The following is a 21,432-nucleotide window of genomic DNA, read 5'->3' on the forward strand; positions in this document are numbered from 1 at the left end:
CAAGAGCATGTGTGAAGGCCCTGTGGTGAGAGGAAACGGTGCCTTCATGGGACGGAGAGAAGGCTAGCATGCCCAGCATATCTGGCCCCAAGGACAAGGCGGACAAGGTGTGACACAGACCAGGATATGCAGGGTCCCGGTTTAAAGTGGGTCTTGTTCCCCACAGTGTTATAAAGTCAGATTTGCTTCTGAGGAAAATCTTTTGAGTACTTTACACCAAATCATTATTTTAAAATTTTTCTTTATTGAGTTTTAGACAGAGAGAGAGAGAGAGGAAAGGAGAGGGAGAGAGAGATGGAAACACCGATGAGAGAGAAGATCAATTGGCCTCCTCCTGTATATCCTCCACCCCTGGGGATTTGGCCCACAACCTGGACATGTGCCCTGACCAGGAATTGAACTGGCGACCTCTTGCTGCACCACTGCTTTGAGTGGTTGAACACATGAAGTTTCTGCCGTTTGGTTAGGGACAGGTGGTTGGATCAGTACTACAATTAGACTATTCTGATTATTCCTCAGGTTGCTGTTTTATCTAAAAGCAAGAGGAATATGCTAATAATTTTTCAGATTATTTCTGTTCACAAAGATCAAACTTCAGACTGTTAATTAAAAGAACACCAGGTATGTATGGACTTTAAACCAAATGGAAACATGTCCATTCACTTACATGAAAAGTATGATCCCTGTGTTGGCCATGGCGTAAGACAGGCCCAAGATCCCACTGCCCATGATGGCATTACTCAGGTTGAATGAAGACATTCCGAATGAGGTGGTTCCAGGGTGCTTGAGGAGAAAGGAACACGTTATAAGCAAGTATTAACCAGAGGATGCATCACTTCTGGATTGTTCTTATTTTCACATTGTCTTACTGGAGGAGATTATAGTCTAAGATTGAACACTAAGAAAACATCCCAGTGAATAAAGGTTTTTGATGGATTCGACTGTAATTTACAATGGAATGCAGAGCTTAGCTTTAGCAAGGGTCTCAGTAAAACTAAAATATACAGGTTGAGTAACATAAAGAAGGGAAAGCATGTATGATTGCAGATTACATTTGAGTTAGAATGATTTCTCCAAAAAACAAATAAATTTCATAAATGATTTATGCAGCCATATGGCGAACAGGAAAAACAAGCCCTTATTCCAGTAAGGGCCTGAATAAACAGAGAATGTGCTGATCAAGGCTTGGAAAATTTCAGTCACACTGTTTTCCCACAGAGACCTGGGTAGGTCAGACACCCTCAAGTCCTGTTTATTACCTGAAAGCAGAGATTCACTTACATGTTCATCATCATAATCTGCCAGCTTCTTTTTCCCCAAAAATCCATTTGTCAGGAATTTCTGACTTTCATCATCTTCATTAGCAAATTGACTGAACACAAATATTAAAAGGAAAAATAAGAAAGTAAACACGTCTAAGTAAATCCTCTGAATTACATCTATGTTTCAGGTGATCTAAGTAACTGAATAAAGGGAGGAAAAACAAGACAACTGAAACTCTTTTTTTCTCTCTTCCTGCATACGAGTGTTCCTTCCAAACCCATACTGAGCTCCAGGTAGGGAAGGAGGGAAATGATGAAGGAAGAAATGTTAATTTTAGTGAGAATTTTTAAAGCCACATTTCTTCTTCATGTCCCTAGTCTAAGGATGAGGGGCTATTACTCAGACAAGTAAAGTAGCATGCCTACCCCCCAGACTCCAAGCCCAGCATCTTCCACATGCAGTCCCTGGCGGGCCTGGAGCTGATATTTCCTCTTTTTTGTCTCCACCTGTTTGTTCATAGAGCCCTTGCTGGAAGGTAGTTCAACGTTAACTTGGTGTTGTGTTTGGTTGTTTTCCTCATGGGCATTTGTATATTTTAATTACTCTGAAAATATGCTTGGGTTATTAGACAGTGGATGAAATTAAGAAAACCATTAAAGAAACCCAATGAATTAGTAGAAGAGTTAAAAGGGAAGCAGGACATTAAAAAGTCACTCTTGACAGAACATATGATTGTGGTCTCCTTGGGCACAGGCTGGAGGCTGCACACCCTTTAATTGTGACGGCTGACTCCTGCAGTTACGGGCCAGGGGCTTGGAGGGTCTGACTCTGGTACCAGGCACATTTCCAGAGGGCTTGACTAACAACTACAGCTGCCACCACTGTATTTTGAAACTGCGGAGTATACACAGGCTTTCTTTTGGTCATAAGAAATGCTCAACTATGCATGCTTCTTAAAGGTGCTTTATAATTAATTAGACTGCTGTTTTTAGGGCCGTAAAGATAAAATAATTGGAGAATATTCTATTAAAATAAACCCTAGGAGCAAAAAAGGGGGAAATAATTATTATGGGAGATCGGTGCAAATTATATTTAATAATAGGAACTAATCCTAAAAATAATCTTATGAGGAAGAGGGATAACGAGATTACTTTCTGAGAATAGAGAACAATGGTCAGGTGTTGATAGAACCAGCAGACAAAATTAGAGTCTTGTGTGCTTTCTAGAACGTAGGGTGTGGGTTTTCAAGAACCTCCAGTACACATACAGTTAGGAACATTTCCTGGCATTCCCCTCCTGGTTCTCGGAGGAAGCACAGTGCCCTCGGAAGCTGCCTTCTTCCATCTCTACACTCCCCCATTGTGAGTTTACTTCGTCTATAATTAATGACTTTGCTATGTGGAGGCTGGTATATAATATTCATAATTGGAATCTGAGACAATAAGATGAAATGAAGCCTAAAAGGGGCCTAAGGATAAAAACAAAAGTGATTTAAACTGGAATATCCAACATTATACTTTTTACCTTAATCAATAAACAAGAATCCTTTAGCCCATGAGTAGTTTTTGAAATTTAAAATGTGGAAGTAATTAGATTCTCTTTTCCAAGGCATTTGCATGCTCTTATTTTGGCAACAGAATGAGTTGTGCTCATAAAACATGCCAAGATTGTATAAAATATATGAGAAATGTCCCCAGTGTCTTAAATGTTTCAATACTGAACCCAGCATGTATTAGAAACACAAGTATAATGATTCCAAATAAATACATTATGTTGAATTTCTCAAAAAAATATTACATTTAAGGAATCAATTGAAACCAAACAGAAACAAAACCCATTTTAAGGTGATTATAAAATTGGAAAACGATGACCCATGTTTGGTCAAAGGTGAGGAGGTAAGGTACTGTGAGCGGTCCAGAACATGGTGTATGAAGCTTCACGAAAGCATCCTTGCTCTTTCCATTATGGCTTTCAGAGGCCCAAATGGATGGTTCTAGAGAACTGCTCTTGGGATGGTGTCTCCTTCAGCTTGGCCGACTCTGCAGAGCTCTGTCTGTGTGCACCCTTCTCAGAAACAAAAAGCCCTCGGATTTGGATCAATTTACCGAGGGTGATGAAGTGGAGGAGGAAACCCAAATTTACTGAGCATCAGCTATGTTCTAGGCACTCATTGTATCCTCAGAAAAGTGTGTGCTGGTTTGCCATTCTGCATTTTCCACAGACGCTCAAAGAGATACATGTCCTCTCCAGTGCTAGGCAAGTACTATGCAGATCCTCAGCCCCATGTTTACCACACTGTTTTTCCTGCTCTAGAACCTGCCATGATTTACATCTCAAGGGCCCTTCTGGTCCAGCAACCCTACACTTCACTGCACTGACCCCTTGGAGGAACAGTGCTTCCTCCTGGGGGCCCTTTCCTGGATGTTGTGAATAAAATGACACATCCTTGTTTGAAGATAATACTCTCTACTTCAAAAATTTCCTTCTGGGTATCTTAAGTCATGCATAATTTATATTATGTAATTTTTTTTTGAGAAATTAATTTACTTATCAAATAACTATTGTGCACCTACCATGTACCAGGCAGGGTGATACACGCTGGGACCACTGAGGCCATTGGCCTGCTGTAATGGCATGATGAATATCTGGATAGGGGGAGGGTACACCGAAGCACTTATACCTGGGGGAAGGCTTCATAGGAAGGTTGCTATTGATCTGAATCTTGAAGGCTGAGTGGAGTCAATGGAGAAGGTGGGTAGTACTAAAAGCGGATATTCCAGACAGATGGAGCAGAATAAGTGAAGGCACAGGGAGCTGTGAGTGGCTCAACAAGGCTAGACAGGACAGTGACACAGGGAGCAGGCAAGAGATAGGACAGAAGAGCGAGGCAAGGGACAGATCATGAAGGGGCTTATATGCCAAGCAATATATACTCTCATCTTCATCTTATTGTTCCTGGGGAGCCACTGAAAGACTTGATCCAGGGATGGAAAATGAGGCAGTTTGCAATTGTAAAAGATTACTTTTGCCAGAAGGTAGAGGGTTAGTTGGAGAAGAGCAAAATGTTTGACAGGGAGACAAATGAGGGCTGTTCTAATAGGCAGGTGAGTGAGGATGAGGGCCTAAAGTAGACAGCAATAGGGTGGATACAGAGAAGAGGGTGGATTTGAAACATTAATGAGGTAGAACCAACTGGATACGTCATTTGGGATAGCAGATATGTGGTTTGACAACTGGGGTCTTTTGGTTGAGTTGTTGAATGATAGTGGGGACTTTAACCAACATGGGAATTACTGGAAGAGGATCAGGGTTTAAAGGGAATTATAGGAGTTCCTTTTTAGACATTACAACTTTGACTTTATAAATGAGGCAGTTTAGAGACATGAGTCATCCAGTAGAGATGTGTAATAGACAGGGGATTTAATAATTTGGAATTCAGTTGAGAAGTCTAACAAGCTAGAGATATGACATATATTTAGTGAGTGAAACCATGATAGTTATGAATAAGCTTGCTGACAGAGCATTTTTAGTGAGAAAAGAATCCTACAGAACTCTGGAGATAGAGCAAATTTTAAAAGATAGTCAAAGGATGAGTAATCTAAGACAGAACGGTCCAATAGGTGAGAGAAGTGATAAGCTAGTATTTTTTAAGTTATTCTATATTATTAATGGGGATAGAAACACTGTAATTTCAATTCTAAATTAGTCTCACCAAGGATTGACATATAAAATTGGTATATTAATATGTACTTCTGGATCAGGGAGTTGATGTGTTAAGATCAATATCGTTATTATCTCTCAAATAGGTAACATATCCAATTCTTCCTGACGAGCACCTTGTTTTCCATGACCATAAACCTGTCTAAGTTTCCCATGGAACCTGGTCATTTTTCACCTCATACCTGCTCATGGCTGCCTTTTCTAAATTCCCCATCCCGGTGTAGCTATCTTGAGCACTTTCTCCACTGCTGCTCTCCTCATTGGGTCCCATGTTGACATTTGTCAGTTCCACAGGATCCATTGACGCTGTCAGCGCTTTCTTGTCCACACACGAGCTCCTTCGGTGTCAACAATATAATGTACCTTCAGCTTAAGACTCTTCCCCTTTGTGTTGATGTTCAGCACACTCTGTTCTGCAGACAGAACACAAAATAAATCATGATCATTTTCTTTAAATGAGATAAATGTGAATCACCTATTTTGTGTATGTTCTCTATGAAAAGGAAATGAGCTACTGAAAACTTCACATAAATATATCCAGAAAGATTGCATTGTAGAAAGAAAATTATTAATAAACTGCCAAATCAGCACATGTTCATAGAGTGCCTACAGATGTGAACATGGCAGGTGCTTTGTTGGTCACTATGGGAAGAAAAAACAATAGTTCTTAAGATGTAGAAACAATCTTCAAGAAGCGCTACATATTTGTGGGTTTGGTTTTGTTTTTTATTGTAATTAAATTTGTTGGAATGACACTGGTTAATAGAATTATACAGGTTTCAAGTGTATAGTTGTATAATACATCATATGTATATCGCATTGTGTGCTCACTACCCAAAGTCAAGTCTCCTTTTGTCGCCCTTTATCCCCCCATCCCCTTTTCTACCTCCAAGAAGTTTTAGGTATTTGTAATCAGATTTCATGGCTTCAAAGAAAGGGAGAGAAAAGTAAATTGTTGACAGAGGAAGAGCTGCCAATCAGTGTCTCTACTGGCAGTAATATCCCCAAATTACTACTTTAATTTGCGAATTGTGCATGAAAGAATTAACACCACCAAAATGCTTGATAACATGCAACACAGGGTAGGATCAGGCTCAGGGAGCCCCTTTCCAGGCACTTGGATCATGAAGCCAAAGTTAAGAATAGTAACAAAAGGAAGTACAGGTTTATCTTTGAATCAGTCACCATCTACATAAATTAAAATACATTTTTTTTTTATCCTCATCCGAGGACATTTTTCCACTTTTTGTTCAGATAGAGTGGAAGGGAGAGAAAGGAAGAGAGAGAAACACCGACGTAAAAGGGACAGACACATTGAGTGGCTGCCACCCGCATGACCAACCAGGGCTGGGGACAAACTGCAACTGAGGTACGTGCCCTGAGCAGAAACTGAACCTGGGTCTCTCCGGATGGTAGGCCAATGCTCTAACCGCTGAGCCAAACCTGCCAGAGCTAAAATACATTTTAATAACAAAGAGATTCAGCTTTTAGACTGCTCTAGCTTTAATTCACTAGATTTCAGCATAAATTACTTAACTATATTTGTTCCTTATTTTCTTCAACTGTAACTAAAAAGGGGTGGACTGGCATTGTGTAAAAAAAAAAAGTAAGATGCTACAAATCCATCATGTTATTGATATGATTTCTTCTGAAATTTTTATTATTAGAATCATTCAATTCTTGTTGAACCATTACATTGGGAGAAATACTATCATTCTTGGAAGGTGTGGTTCTGGGAAGTGCACTACTCATTTGGTAAGGAAATCCTGAGCTGAGAAAGTAACATAAAAATTGCTTCAGAACTCATGAACTCCATAAATCCCCTAACAAATACACATACACACACACACACACACACACACACACACACACACACACACGGAATGCTTACAAAATCCTGTGCTCTGTGGAAGGCAACTCACACTTCAAATTACAAAGTTACAAAACACATATGAAAACTCACTGGGACGAGGGTCAGTAGACATAAGAAATGACAAGATTCACACCTGAGTAACTACAGATAGCAAAGCAATTTAAAAGGGACTTTAAAATTAATATAATAAAAATAATAAAAAGATTTAAAATAAGAAATAGTACCTGTAGAATAAGAACATTATAAAAGAAGATCAGGCTGGTTTTTAAGAAAGCCAAAAGAGAATTCTAAAAATAAAAAACACAGTCATTAAAATAAAGGAAACTCCGCTGAAGGGAGAGTAATGAAACTGGAAGATAGATCTGTGGAAATCACTCAAATCATATCACCAGGAAATAAAGACAAATATGAAGTTAAGAGACATGGGGAGGGTGGACAGAAATAATAATTTTAAATATACTCTAATAGTTATTCTAATATGAGAGAATTGTAAGACTAGGGAGACACAAAATAGAAAGACAGAATGGCAGAGAACTGTCCAGAACTGAAAAAAAAAGAAAAAGGATGGTAGTTCTCAGAGTTTAAAAAAAGCACACAGTGCTTCAAGCAGGAGTAAAAATGAATATATTCATTAATACGAGGTAGTGTAAGATGTCAAAGATAAAGAGAAAAATCCTAAAAACCACCAGAGAGAAAAGTCAGACATACATATGGTTAAGAGAAAAAATAGAATCTTGTATTAAATGAGTACAAAGATTTCTCTCACCTATCACACAGATCAGCTTCGCTTCTCAGCAGCAACCACTAATGACAGTTTCTGTTTTTAGGTCTTCATGTAAATTTAGTCATTCTAAATTTAAATTATTCACCAAAGCTCTGACCTGGTTAATCAACTCTGGACTGGTACCTATGAAAGATAAGGAAATTACATACTTCTTTCTATCCTTCCTTATCACATATTTCTGATTTACTTAATGAGATTCTTTTAGAGTTGAGATGCATATTTTCACACTATTCTATAAAACAATTAAATCTCTCATAATTTTCTATACATTGTTGTGATTGTGTAAATAGTATGTCCCCCAAAATAGTGTGGTATATTTGACTATATAATAAATGAAATATGATCCTCTATTACTCAAATTTTAAAAGTGAATCTGTCACACTTTTTACTTTCTAAATGGTTTTCTCCTCCACCCTTTGGGTCTCACTCAGCTGCCAATGTTTCCTGATGGCCATTTCATCTTCTTTCTTCAATTGGTTTTGCACTGTGGCGAAATACTACCTTGAATAATTTTTTCCCCCACACAATGTGTCCATGTTTGTAAACAAAATTCCTGGTTTGTTCCATGTTGGAAAATGACTTTACTTTGCCTTCAAACTTAGTTGATTGAATTCTGGATTGAAAATAATTTCCCTTCGTAACATTGAAGACATTTGTCTCTTCTGTCTTCCACCGATGTGTCTTATTTCTTTGATTTTTCCCATCTGAATGACTAGAATTTTTCTCATTATTATCTGAAATTTCTCCAGTATGCAGCTAGAGGTGAATAGTTTTAAAATTCATCTTATTCTGTACATGGAGAGACTGCTTAATTAAAAGATGTGTATCTTTTTTCTGATCAGAAAAATATTATATTATTTTAAAACTGTTTCTTTCCCTGTATTTATCCCTTTAAGACTTTTATTAGTTAATATTAGACCTTTTAATCTATATCACTGAGTTTTTATCTTTATTTTCTATCTCTTAGTTTTACTACTCAGTGTTCAGGGATATATCTGGGATGTCATGTCCAAAATAATAAAATTGACCTTCTGCTGAATGACATTATGATATAGTGAGAAATATTTGATCTTCTTCCCTGGTCCCCCAGCACAGCGCTCCTAATGTAATACAATACATTAATATTTGGTTTTTGTCCCCAGTTCCAGAAATAGTTCTGAAATGATAAAGGTGAAAGGAGCATCTTTTGTGATTCATAACAAGCCCCTTTGAACCACACTTGCATTTAAGTTAAGGAAGTGACTTTGGGAAAGCCCCTAAAATGGGGGCTGGTTGCCAGGGGAACCAACCATGTGATTGGAGGGTGGGACCGTTCAGCACCACACCCCTAGCCTCCTGGATGTGGGGAGGGCCTGGAGGCTGACTTACTCACCAGTGGTCAATGATTTAATCAATCATGCTTAAGTGAAGGAGCCTCCACAGAAATCCTGACAGAATTGGTGAACAGATAGAGTTGTGGGGAGGGTAGCACACCAGCAGAGGGCATGGGAACTCTGTATCCCTTCCTTCATGCCTTGTCTGCCATCTGTCTGTTCCTGAGTTATATCTTTTTATAATACACCTGTAATCTAGTAAGTGAACTGTTTTCCGGAGTTCTCTGAGCAATTCTAGCCAATTATCTAATTCAATTTATAGCTGGTTTGACCGAAATACAGGATGTCTGGACTTGCAGTTGCGTCTGAAGTGGGGCAGTCTTATGGGTCTGAGCCTCTAACCTGCGGGATCCAACACTAACTCCTGGTAGATAGTGTCAGAATTGAACTGAATTGTAGGATACTCAGCTGGTATTGGAGATTTGGTGAGTGTGGGAAAACACACACACACACACACACACACACATTGGTATTGGAAGGAAGTATTGAGAATAGAGTAGATAAACATTGTTTACTGTTAAACTGTATCCATTTTATTTTTCAGCCTGCCCACTATTTTTCACAATCATGTTTTTAACGTCTAATGATTTGTTCCTATCCACTTCCTCTTTTTTCGTATTACCTTTGTTTGTTTGTTTGTTTTCAGATGCAATTCTTTCTCGGGATATTGATGGGAGTTTTCAAGAGTTCCTTTTGTTCCTTAAATTACGTATTTTTTCTGGAGTTAGTTATTCTGTTTGTTCATTTTGGCTCTTCTCTTTTATGCTGCTGATTTTCCTTACATTTTTAGCGATCCTTGGTTGTCTATTCATATTCATGAATGAAGAGTATATTGGTTAACTTAGACAGCTAGTTCTCAGGGCTTCTCTGAAATCGTGCAGGCCCGGCACTGTGGGTGACTCCCTTGGAGGTCCTGTGTGTGGAGCGCCCTTAGAGGGGCCCATCTCATTCACAGCTGGCCCTCTGGGAGGGAGAGGTTTCCCTGGGAGGAGAATGCTGTGATGTATCTTCCTCTTGGTGAAGCTTCCAGTCCTGCTTGTGACCCCTCTTTGTCGGCACTGCAGGTCCTTAACCTAGAGTCTGTTCTCAGATGGTCTTTACAGACTAGATCGCAGCCTTATCCTATGGGCAAAAGTGGCAGCCCAAACTAACCAAGATGTCCAAACTGATGTTGCGTGGTGAATACGTGGTCACTGGTTGCCCTTGATCCAATCCTCCTCTTTGCATATACTGACTTGACTTGAACTGTTACCAGGCTCCCTCTGGTCCCTCCTTCTGTGTATCCTGGTTAACCCCGGTTCTTCCTCCCTTTCACAGGTTTTCCAGCCCCACCTGCTTTCTGGCTTCTAGGAAGTCTTCAAAACTTCTGTTTGTTAATAACGCTGCTATTCTTTTTCAGAAACCCCTTCTCTGATCTGCTCCCACGACGCTGTACAACAGACTCCTCAAGTTCATTTTTAGGCCAGTCCTCTACTCTGGTCTCCAGTTCCATGTGTCCCACGGCCTAACTGATGGACAGTCGTCCCTCGCCACTTCGCGCTTCGACTTTCGCGATGGAGTGAAACCGTGACAGTCGAAGCGCAAAGTGGCGAGGGACGACTGTAAATAAATAAAGAATCCTACTTCGGGGAAATTCATTTATTGCGGTAGAGTCTGGAACTGATTAACCGCGATAAACGAGGACCGACTGTGTAGCATATAGCATATCTCAAAGGTAGTTTAAATTCAGTGTGTCCAAAATCAAACTTGTGACAGTTCTCTCTTGTTCCAGTGTTTCCTGTCCAAAGAATGTTGTCACCCCTTATCCAGCTACTCAAACCAGAAATATCAGTCTTCTATTATTCTGTTTTCTTTCTCCCCCCTGGCATCCAGTCCTTTACAAAGTCTGGTTGATTTTACAAGTAACTAAAGTGTTTCTCAAATTAGTCTACTTCCTTTTCTTCCACCATCACTCCTGTCCAAGCTGCCATCATCTCTTACATTGTCAATTGTAACAATCCTAATTCGTGTCCTTGAATCTTCTCTTGCTCACCTATTCAGTTTTCACACAAGAGCCAAGAGTGCTCTTTTAAAAACAAAACTTACATTCTTCATTTGCTTAAAACCCTTTAATGTCTTCCCTTTACTCTTAGAATAAAATCTAAAATTCCCAACATGCCCACAAGGTTCTATGCGGTCCACTTACTTTTCTGGCTTTATCTCCTATCACACCCTCCCCTCCTTAGTGTTCTAGCTACCTCTCCTTCAGGAACTCACTTTGTTCTCTACCACCTCAGGCCATTTGCACATTCCAGTGGTGGTGCTTGGAATGTGCTACCCCTCTGGCATTCCATGTTTCAGTCAACCCCTCCAGGGAGTGATAGAAGCTGGCTGTCCTGGAAACTTCGGTTCAAGTCTCTTTCACGTAGTGTTTATTCATAGGAACCTCACTGATTTCATTCACATTAAGCCATGCAAATTCAAATTTTTTTAAAAAGAGAGAGAATATTAAACACTCATGTGGCGCTTATTACACACCAGGCACTGTGAGGAGGGCTTCATGTCTATCAACTCATTTAATTCTCACAGCAGCCCTCCCACGTAGGTGCTATTTTTGTCCTCATTCTCATTTTACAGATGAGCTAATAGAGGCACAGGGAGGTTAAGTAGCCTCCAAGCTGTGCCACCCCTGTACTGCTTGCTGTCTCTGCTGCAGACAACTCCAGCCCAGATGGGGAACAGAAACTCTGGCTTTGGTGATAAATAAAATGGGTATAATCCTGGTCAAATTAACTAACTTCTTATTTTCCTACCCATATGTCAAATGAGGAAAATATTTACCACAAAGCAGTACTTAGAGGATTTAAGTGATATTATGTGTGTGAAAGTTTGGTGTGTAGCAGAACTTTAATAAATTTAAATCCCTTTTCACTCTTCCAATAATCAGTATTTTAAATGCATATCTACACATGCATATACATTTACCTTAGGCAGTTAAAAAAGAGGACTTTACAGTTCTCAAAACTCTCACAAACATTGTAAAAAAGGTAGGTACCCCTTCACAAGTAAGGAAATTGAGACCTAAACTGATGCTACTTTACCATATATAACATACTTATTCCACTCTCTTTTGAGGTAGTATAACAGGATAATATGTTCCATGTAGTGGTTTAAGACCTCAGCCCCTAATCCTAATTTTGACCCCAATCAAGAGACATCTTTTCACAAAAGTTGGAACACATTTTCAGAGCTCAAATTTTTAGCTTTAAAGATTCTATTACTGATCTGTTTTAAAAGAACAACAGCTAAAAGCAAGATTTAAAACAATAGAACGTTAGTAGTGTCCGATAGCCTGGGGACTGGCGCCAGGCAAAGTGCGAGCTTGCCATGTGCGCAGGCGCCTACACCAAATGCGGGGTCACCTGCCAGGACAGACTGGCAGATAGACTTCACTCATATGCCTAAACACAAACAACTAAAATATCTTTTAACCATGGTTGATACTTTTTCAGGTTGGATCGAGGCCCTCCCAACCGCCTCAGAGACTGCAGAAACCGTAGCCACTCACCTACTGAAAGACATCAGCCCTCGCTTCGGGCTGCCAAACTCCATACAATCAGACAACGGGCCAGCTTTCATCTCCAAGGTCACTGAAGTGGTCTCGGTCTCTCTTGGCATCAAATGGAAACTATATGCGGCCTATCACCCCCAGTCCTCGGGTAAGGTTGAGCGGGCCAACGGCCTCATCAAGGAACATCTAACCAAACTCAGCCTGGAACTCCGACAGTCCTGGCCTGACCTGCTACCCCTGGCCCTTACCCGTCTTCGAGCCATGACTCGAGGACCCTCTCACCTCAGTCCTTTTGAACATCTATACGGAAGACCCTTCCTCCTTCCTACTCCGTCTATAGACTCCCCACCCCCTCTGGCCTCATACCTGCCCTACCTCTCCCTCCTTTGCTCCCTCCTCTGAGAACACGCTAACCGTACCCTTCCTAAACCTGGACCTGACCTGGGATCGGAGCTCTCCCAACCCATTTCACCCGGAGACTGGGTACTAATCAAGACCCTCTCTCCCTGACCCCTACACCCTAAATGGGAGGGACCGTACACTGTGGTTCTGACTACTCCCTCTGCAGTTAAGGTGTTGGGGATCTCCACCTGGATCCATCTCTCTAGGATAAAGAAAGCCCCGATTCCAGAAGAGCAACCAGTCCCGGAGCCTTGCTTCACCTGCACTCCATTAGGGCCAACCAAAATAAAAATATACAAGATGCCCTAATTGGATCATCCACGATAAGTCATTATGATTCTGCTATACATCTTTCTGACTCTGGGCCTCGCCCCTGGTTGCCCACTCATTCTTGCCGCCTTCTCTCCTTTGCTTCTGGAATCCTCCCATCTGTTCCGTACCCTGAATTTGACCCAATGCCTCCTCTATACGGCCAACTCCACATTTGCGCCTGACTGTTGGGTCTGCCTATCCCTGTCCTCCTCAGCCTACTCTGCCATATGTGTGGGTCCACCACCTATATGTGTCTCCTCACTAACTGGACCGGCACCTGTACCTTGGTATATCTCAAACCCAACATCAATATAGTCCCCCAGGACGCCTCCCTGCCTGTTCCCGACGTCACCCTGATTAAGAGCACAACGCATTCGGGAAAGGCGAGATCAATCTTGGAGCACCTGGTTCAATTCCAACTGGGCACACTGGGTTTTGCCACTTATGGGTCCCCTAACTGTCCTTTTTCTAGCCCTAGCCTTCGGACCCTGTCTCCTGCGACTGCTCTCCTCCCTACTACAAAACCGACTGAAGGCCTTCACCAGCCAGACGGTGCACGAGATCATATGCTAAGCCATTATCAACCTCTCACCAGATCCTCAGGCCCGGATCATGCCGACATGGGCCCCCTCCCCTAACGCCGCCCCTGTCCAGCACGAAGTAGCCAGAAAGACACCTGCGCCCCTTTGTCATTATCACAGAGTCGGGAATGTCCGATGGCCTGGGGACTGGCGCCAGGCAAAGTGCTCGACCATTGTCTCCTTGCTCAGCCTTGCCTCCCACCCTGAACGGCCTGCCTCGAGCTTGTAGATTAACTCCCATCTTGCTCTTATCGACTCACATTCCAGAGGCTCCATGCATAGCCCCCGCAGGGCCAAACCCTAAGGGACAAATTCCAGCTACAACAGGCAGATATAAAAGACACAAGCCCCTACATTGAGCGCGGCTTCTAGGACTCGACCCCCGGAGTCTGTGAACCCGCCCGGAGTCTACCCGATAAAGCCTGATCCCTGTTTATTCGGCTGATTGGCTCTCCAGTCTCTTCTCTGTTTTATTCGGCGGCGCCTCCGATTCCTTGCAAGTAGAACCTAGATATTCTGAATCATTTGCCTGAAGCACAAATTTCATACTCTGAAGCCTTTAAACTACATTAGAATTGTTCAAATTTATTCTCCTGATTAATCACACTATTCTACCTCAGCGTAGAAGTATTTTACAGATGGTATTTATTTATTCATTAAACAAATACTGAGAATAAAACATGAGTCAGAAACTGTGAAAGATAAAGCTTGAATAAGACAGAATCCTTGCCCCTGATGAACTCTGTCTAGTAGAGAAAATATTTTTGAACAAACTATTATAACATAATTTGCACTTACTTTTTCTCTTAATAAATACTTATTGAACTAAACAGTGATTCTCTATGTGGGTAGGCTAGAAAAGAATGATGTTGGCAAACACTGTGATCGAAAAATATACTATAAAAAAAAACGTATTATGTATATATATTCCATAATATAATTTCCATGGCCATAGATTCCTCTGCTGTTCCCCATCTCAGTACATGGAACCTCCATTCACCCCTTGCTCATGAGGGGAATCTGGCTGTCAGTACTGACACCTCTCATTCTCTATCCTGAATTCTCCTACCCAAACCCAGTCTATCACCAAAAGCTATCAATTCTTCTTTCAGTATTTATTTAAAATTTATTTTCTTCTCTCTCCATGACCATTATTGTTATGCCAAATGACTACCTGCTAAAGGCCCTAAAATGATTCACTAATAACTTTTGAAAATATAGTCAAATGTCCTAATATGCTCTAAGGCTCTACACACTTTAGCACAGGCAAAGCTCTTCAGTCTCATATTGAATGGCACCTCCCCTCACTCACTGGATACTCCGCTGCCACCTCAGAACCTTTCAACATGCTGTTTCCTCCGCCTGGGATGCTCTTCCCCACATTCTGAACCCAGGTTTCATGCAAACTTAACTAAAAGAACTTGAAAAATCTTTAAACGCCACGCGGTCAGAGAGTCCTCACATTGAAAGAACTCCTCCATAGCATGTTCTCCTCTGCCTCACAGTACTTGTCACACTTTGCACTTAACATTTGTAGTTGTGATTATTTGATAAATAACTGTCTCTTCCACTAGGCAGAAAGCTTCATGAGGGTGGAAATGATGCTTGGTTTGTAGACTCTACATATTCCCAACATCTAGCACAATGACTGGTGTTATAGTTTACTAAGACCAACACATCTTTATATTATTGTCTTTATAGATTCAAGTATGCATAGGCTAATATTTCAGAGTGAAATGGAAAGTTTTCCTCTGGTTACCAGAAGAACAGCTTTGCCCAATGAACGTTCAAAATTGGTTTTTTGTTTGTTTGTTTGTTTGTTTTATCCTCACCCGAGGATATTTTTCCACATTTTGTACAGATAGAGTGGGAGGGAGAGAGAGGAAGGGAGAGAGAGAGAGAAACATCGACGTGAAAGGGACACATCGAGTGGCCGCCACCCGCATGACCAACCAGGGCTGGGGACAAACTGCAACCGAAGTACGTGCCCTTAGCGGGAACCGAACCCGGGTCTCTCTGGACCGCAGGCCGACGCTCTAACCGCTGAGCCAAACCGGCCAGGGCCAAAATTGTTTTTAAAAGAAAAATCTAATGTGATTTGATGGGACATTGTGTAATCTAGCTTTTCTTCCCAATGAAGTTAAGTTGCTCTGTGTTACAAAGGTATTTTGCAGACACAGACTGGATACTCCAGTGCAGAATTATTTCTTTGGTTTACTCATTCATGAAGATGCATAATCAACACTTGAAATAAAAGTATTTAGAAGATTATCAGCATTAGAAGACTTTGTTTCATCACATTTATTTTATTTATTTTATTTTTTTGGTACGTGCCCGTAACTGGAACCAAACCCAGGACTCTCTGGTCCATAGGCAGATGCTCCAACCGCTGAGCCAAACCGGCCAGGGCTCATCACATTTATTAAGGGATGTCTAAATATCCTGACTAGCTGATTCCTTATATCCAAATTTTTATTTTTAAACACTGTAATGCCATGTTCTTTGAATAGGTACCTAAGAAACACAGCATAAAAGATTCTCAAAAAAGCAAATTTCTCAAAATTTTACTTATGTTGTTCAAAGAAGAACATCAAATCTGGGAAACAAAACTGTCCTTGAGTCAAGAGGCAAAGTTATGACCTTCCTGAGTTACTGCAAACATTTATTTTACCTGATAAGTGAAAGCAAATGTGGTCAGAGCATTTCCCACCATCTCTATCTGTTTTGTCTTTCATGCCAAAAGACATGAAGAAGCTATTCTGAAATCTAGATGAAGGGGACAGATAGCCTCACATGCCATTTACCCTTCGGTTGAGCAAGCAGAATGCAGCTGGTCATGCCACTTCTAAGAAACTGATTTCAATCTACCTACACAATATATCTGAGATAAATGGACAAAACTTTGACACTGAAATCAATCTAATATTATTTTTATATTAAATTATTTTAACCCATTTTCCAAACAATGCCATTCTAGTCACACATTGATAGTCAGATGGCTTGTTAGTCTTGGACGTAATTTCTCATAGAAATTAACTTCCATAGAAGCATTCACTACAGTCATTCTGAGGTACATCTTAGAAAAGGAACTGCCAGTAACCACAGAACTGTACTTACTTGACTTCTCCCTGTAGCTGGCATTAATATCACAGCATTTTCATTCCTTTCGTTTACTTAGACATAGCTTAGAAATAATATGTTGGGGGAACTAGAAAAGTTAAAATAACCCCATATTGAGGTATTTTTCCCTTTGCTAAGAAGATTATATGCTTGCTAACATAAGAATTAAGCAACCATTTATGAGGTATAAAAAACTAATATACAATCTGAGTATGTTATTTGTTTACAAATGTTCTAGCTCTGCTCTTAGAAGACATGGATTCTTTAGTCATCTTAAATATTAAAAAACACCTTAAATTCCTGCCTAATTTTATTTCCTATTTCCTCAAACAGTAGTTTCCATAAATGTACAAGGATGTGTAGCATATATAATATTAACATAGTGAAATTTTTATGCTCTACATGTTCATGCATGATATTTAATAACCTATAATGAATTGTGGATACAGTGAATTGCAAAATGTGTATATTCTATATAATTGATAGTGAACCACCCCTACAGGTACTTTTTCTTTATGAAAGTAAATTAAATAACATGGTTAAAGAAAACTCAAGAGTTTAGCACCAAAGGGGCATGTCTCAATACTTATATATTACTAATATACTTCTTGAAAGTATAAATATAAAGATTTTCAAGAAAATACCCCAAAATTATCTAAATGTAAATTTAAATGACTAGAAGAGGTTGACCTGTAAAATAAATGTCAATCTCTTCTAGAACACACAGCTAAATTCATTTAGTTTGTCCAAAATAAAACTTCTTTCAGCCAACTATCCTGTATTGTCAGTCAAAATATTTTTTTCACTGAGTTATAAAACACTGTTAGTTTTATCACCTGATCATTTCATTAAGACCATTACCATGTGCTCTGTAAGATGCCCCAAATGCAAAGATACCTAAATCCACTGAGAATTCTCCCCCATCTAATTAATAAATTTGAGTATAGCTCAATTTTTAGATAAGTCCTTCAAAATCTAAAGCTATGCTTATACTATTTAATTTCTCAGTTTCTTCTAGTAAATTTGCTCTAAAAATACTCCATTAAAATGGTCACACAAGAAGAAAAGTTGAGACCCAATTCTTTCTTTTTCATTTGACAGTGACACAGCCCAAGCCCTTAGCCTTTCCCACCTGCTACATGTCATGTTCTTTCTTTGATTACTCCCCTTTTGTTTTCAAGGTAAAGAAAATCTTCAATGTTACAAATTGAGAATGTACTTCTAAAACTTTACATTTTTCCCTAAGACTAATTATGTCGTCCCTTCACTCTATTCAGTGATTAACCAAGAGATGTAAATAACTACACCCTTGTAACCTGCTGGGTTTGTGCTGTTTTCCTTTCCTATTATCCACTGTCCTGATTTTATGCTCAAACCTAAGATTATCTGTGAAAGAAAATTGCAATCAGGATCTGGGTAAATAATTTCAATGTCTGACATTATGTTAAATTGATCTTTTTTTAAATTGAGAAAAAATTTACTCATATCGTATTTTCAGACTTTTAGATTTGTAATAAAAACACCATAAAAAGAAGCAAGGAAGAATTATTTTAACACTGCATATATTCCTGTACAAAGAACTTTACCTTAATCATTCACCCAGTCCTGGGCAGCCTTTCCAGAATTGTTTGGAATGCAGAACCCTGAAACGGAGTTGACTTATATGAACCTTTGGGCATCTAGACAATGATTTAAAGACCAGTGGGCGTGAAGGAGACAAGCCAATCACCACCACCACCTTGCCCCAACACCCCCCTCTGTCCAACTTGCGTCAGCTCTAAAAAAAAAAAAGAAAAGCTAAATCAGTTTACTGTTTTTCATTTTGATTAAACATCAGTTACACCAATTTCTATTTGCTTTTAGAAGTTTGGCTTTTATTCAACAAAATACTCATTTACTGAAAGTTCTACCTTGATCAGTGTCATTCTGTATCAAGATCCTATAATCTGGTTGACTGATACACCTAGAAATGTTAATTTTTCAAAAGTTTTACGAACTGAAGTCAAAAGTAAAACAACTACTAATTATAGTTATGGAGTTAGACTGTTAAATGACATTATAATCAGAATGCATGGAAAATATTAATTATACAAAAGAATATTTATTTTCTTTTGACTTATTGACTTACTTAGAGAAAATGTGATAGAATGGCAGGCACTTTCAAAAGGCACCAAGTTACTCAAGGTGCTGTGAGGTGGGAAATCATAAGCCCAATCACCACTGCTATCATTGCAAAGAAAGTGTGCTGAAAAAGCACAACTGAATTTGGAGTTTTTAAGGAATTTTTCAACAGACATTTCCCCCCTTTCAAAAAAAAAATCTATTTGGCTTTCCATATATGACAGAAAGAATAAAAACTTGTTGGCAAATAATTTATTCTGTTATGCAAAAGTATCAAATAGACTTATTCTGAAAATGAAGTAAGAAAAACATAGTAAGAATCATTCAGAAGAAAGGGTTGTTTGCCTTTTCAATACATCTTTACACAGGGAGGGGCAAAAGTAGGTTTACAGTTGTGAGTATACAAAACCCAGAGTTTATCCTTGTATTATTACCTATTAATTATTGTATATTTGTATTCCAACTGTGAACCTACTCTTGCCCAGTCCTGTATATTAAAAAATGTTATATATTTTTTCAATTTTTAAAATTGAAAATTTATAGACTGAAAATCAATTTTAAAAAATTGTTGTTGTTAATCTTCACTGGAGGATATTTTTTGCATTGACTTTTAGAGACAGTGAAAGGGAGGGAGGGAAAGAGAGAGGGAGAGAGAGAGAAAGAGAAACATCCATGTGAGACACACATCGATTGGTTGCCTCCCGCATGTGTCCCAACCAGTCAGGGAATGAACCTGCAACCCAGGTACATGCCCTTGACTGGGAATTGAACCTGCAACCCTTTGGTGCATGGGCCAATGCTCTAACCACTGATCCACACCAGCCAGGGCCAAATATCAATATTTATAACATGAATGAACAATCTGATAAGCTATCAGAAGAAATGCTAGAGTACAACAGTTGTGTTAATTCCCTATTTCTAGAAAACACAACTAAACATTGTTCTTAGAGTAAGAAATTCTTAAGTTAATGTAAGACATTAAATATTAAACAAAAGATCCAGTTACCCATTTCTTTTTTCCTTATTAAATGTGCCCATTTGGTCTGTTAACTTTAATATGGTATATTTTCTTTTATTTGTCTTTTAGTTAACTTGTTCTTTATTTTTCAGAGTTATCCTGTAGTTTTGTCCTTTATCAGATGAAAATTATTATAGTCTAGAGAAAAATAATAACAAATACACAGTTTTAATTTTAGGAAAATTTGAAAAATATTTCTTTTCAAATAATTTTTGTCATTTAATTATTATCTTTCCCATTTAAAATTTCCTTCTGTTTGCAAAGTTACCAGATAAGTATAAGATTAAACAAGCAAAAGCCTGAAATAATTGTTAGAAAATTAAATACTTGTATCCTAGTAAAATTCCACTTGAACTTCATACTATAACGCATTCATATGAAATAGGGTGGAAATATATGTATGAATACCTAAAGTTTTACCTCTTTCAAATTTTAATGTTTTGCATTCCTAATTCTGATCTTTATTTGTACTAAATAATTACAGTAAATGGGTAGGTTGGATTAAAAAAAAAGCACACATACAGACTTCTATGAAGGGTCTTATATTTCTTTGAACCCTATTCTAATTGCAAAATTCTTATTGTAAAACTTTTCTAACACTAACTCAAAAGTCAAATATACACATATGAGAACTAACTTGACAAAAGTTAGCTGAATTAAAATATCTTAAAATGTTTTTTGTTTAGACATGCCAAAATTAATGAAGAAATATATGGTCTTGCCCAGCAGGTGTAGTTCAGTGGATTGAGCGCCGTCCCATGGACTGAGAGGTCCCTGATCCAACCTTAGGGCACATGCCCAGGTTTTGGGCTTGATCCCCAGTAGGGGGCATGCAGGAGTTATGGATGTTTCTCTCTACCTCTCCTCTCCCTCTAAAATCAATAAAAACATATTTTTAAAAAATGTTGACAAAACTCAATGTAACTTTCCTTTCATAAGGAAAAGAGACTTAAACATTATAGTTTAATGTTCTGAATATTTTTTAAAATTATGCCATAATGTAATTTCATATATGTTTGGTAATAGGTGTGTGCTCTTCTGATATTTAAAACATGGCAAATGCAACATATTCCATTGGGCTCTGATTTTGTTTAAGTGTCACTGTAGAAAAAGTTAATAGACTGGAATATGTATAGACTTTACAAATTGAAAACTATGTGGGTAGAGAATAATGAAGGAAGTCTAACCAATGAGATGACAAACATTTTTTTTTTATCCTCACCCGAGGATATTTTTCCATTTTTTGTACAGATAGAGAGGGAGAGAGAGGAAGGAGAGAGAGAGAGAAACATCGACGTGAAGGGACACATCGAGT

General features: G+C 39.0%; 1 protein-coding gene across 1 annotated transcript in view; it reads right to left on the reverse strand.

Annotated features, from left to right (window-relative positions):
- Positions 1 to 18,711, reverse strand: part of SLC38A4 (solute carrier family 38 member 4) — a 39,783-nt gene extending 21,072 nt beyond the window's left edge. The window contains exons 1-4 of the mRNA XM_036252030.1: positions 18,565 to 18,711; positions 5,166 to 5,396; positions 1,282 to 1,372; positions 668 to 783 (exon numbers count right to left, since the gene is read on the reverse strand). Coding sequence (XP_036107923.1) covers positions 668 to 783; positions 1,282 to 1,372; positions 5,166 to 5,284 — 326 coding nt within the window. The 5' untranslated portion in view covers positions 5,285 to 5,396; positions 18,565 to 18,711. The remainder of the gene's footprint in view (positions 1 to 667; positions 784 to 1,281; positions 1,373 to 5,165; positions 5,397 to 18,564) is intronic.
- Positions 18,712 to 21,432: the final 2,721 nt, after the last annotated feature.

The sequence above is a fragment of the Molossus molossus genome, unplaced genomic scaffold (assembly GCF_014108415.1).
Source record: "Molossus molossus isolate mMolMol1 unplaced genomic scaffold, mMolMol1.p scaffold_m16_p_10, whole genome shotgun sequence".
Classification (NCBI taxonomy): domain Eukaryota; kingdom Metazoa; phylum Chordata; class Mammalia; order Chiroptera; family Molossidae; genus Molossus; species Molossus molossus.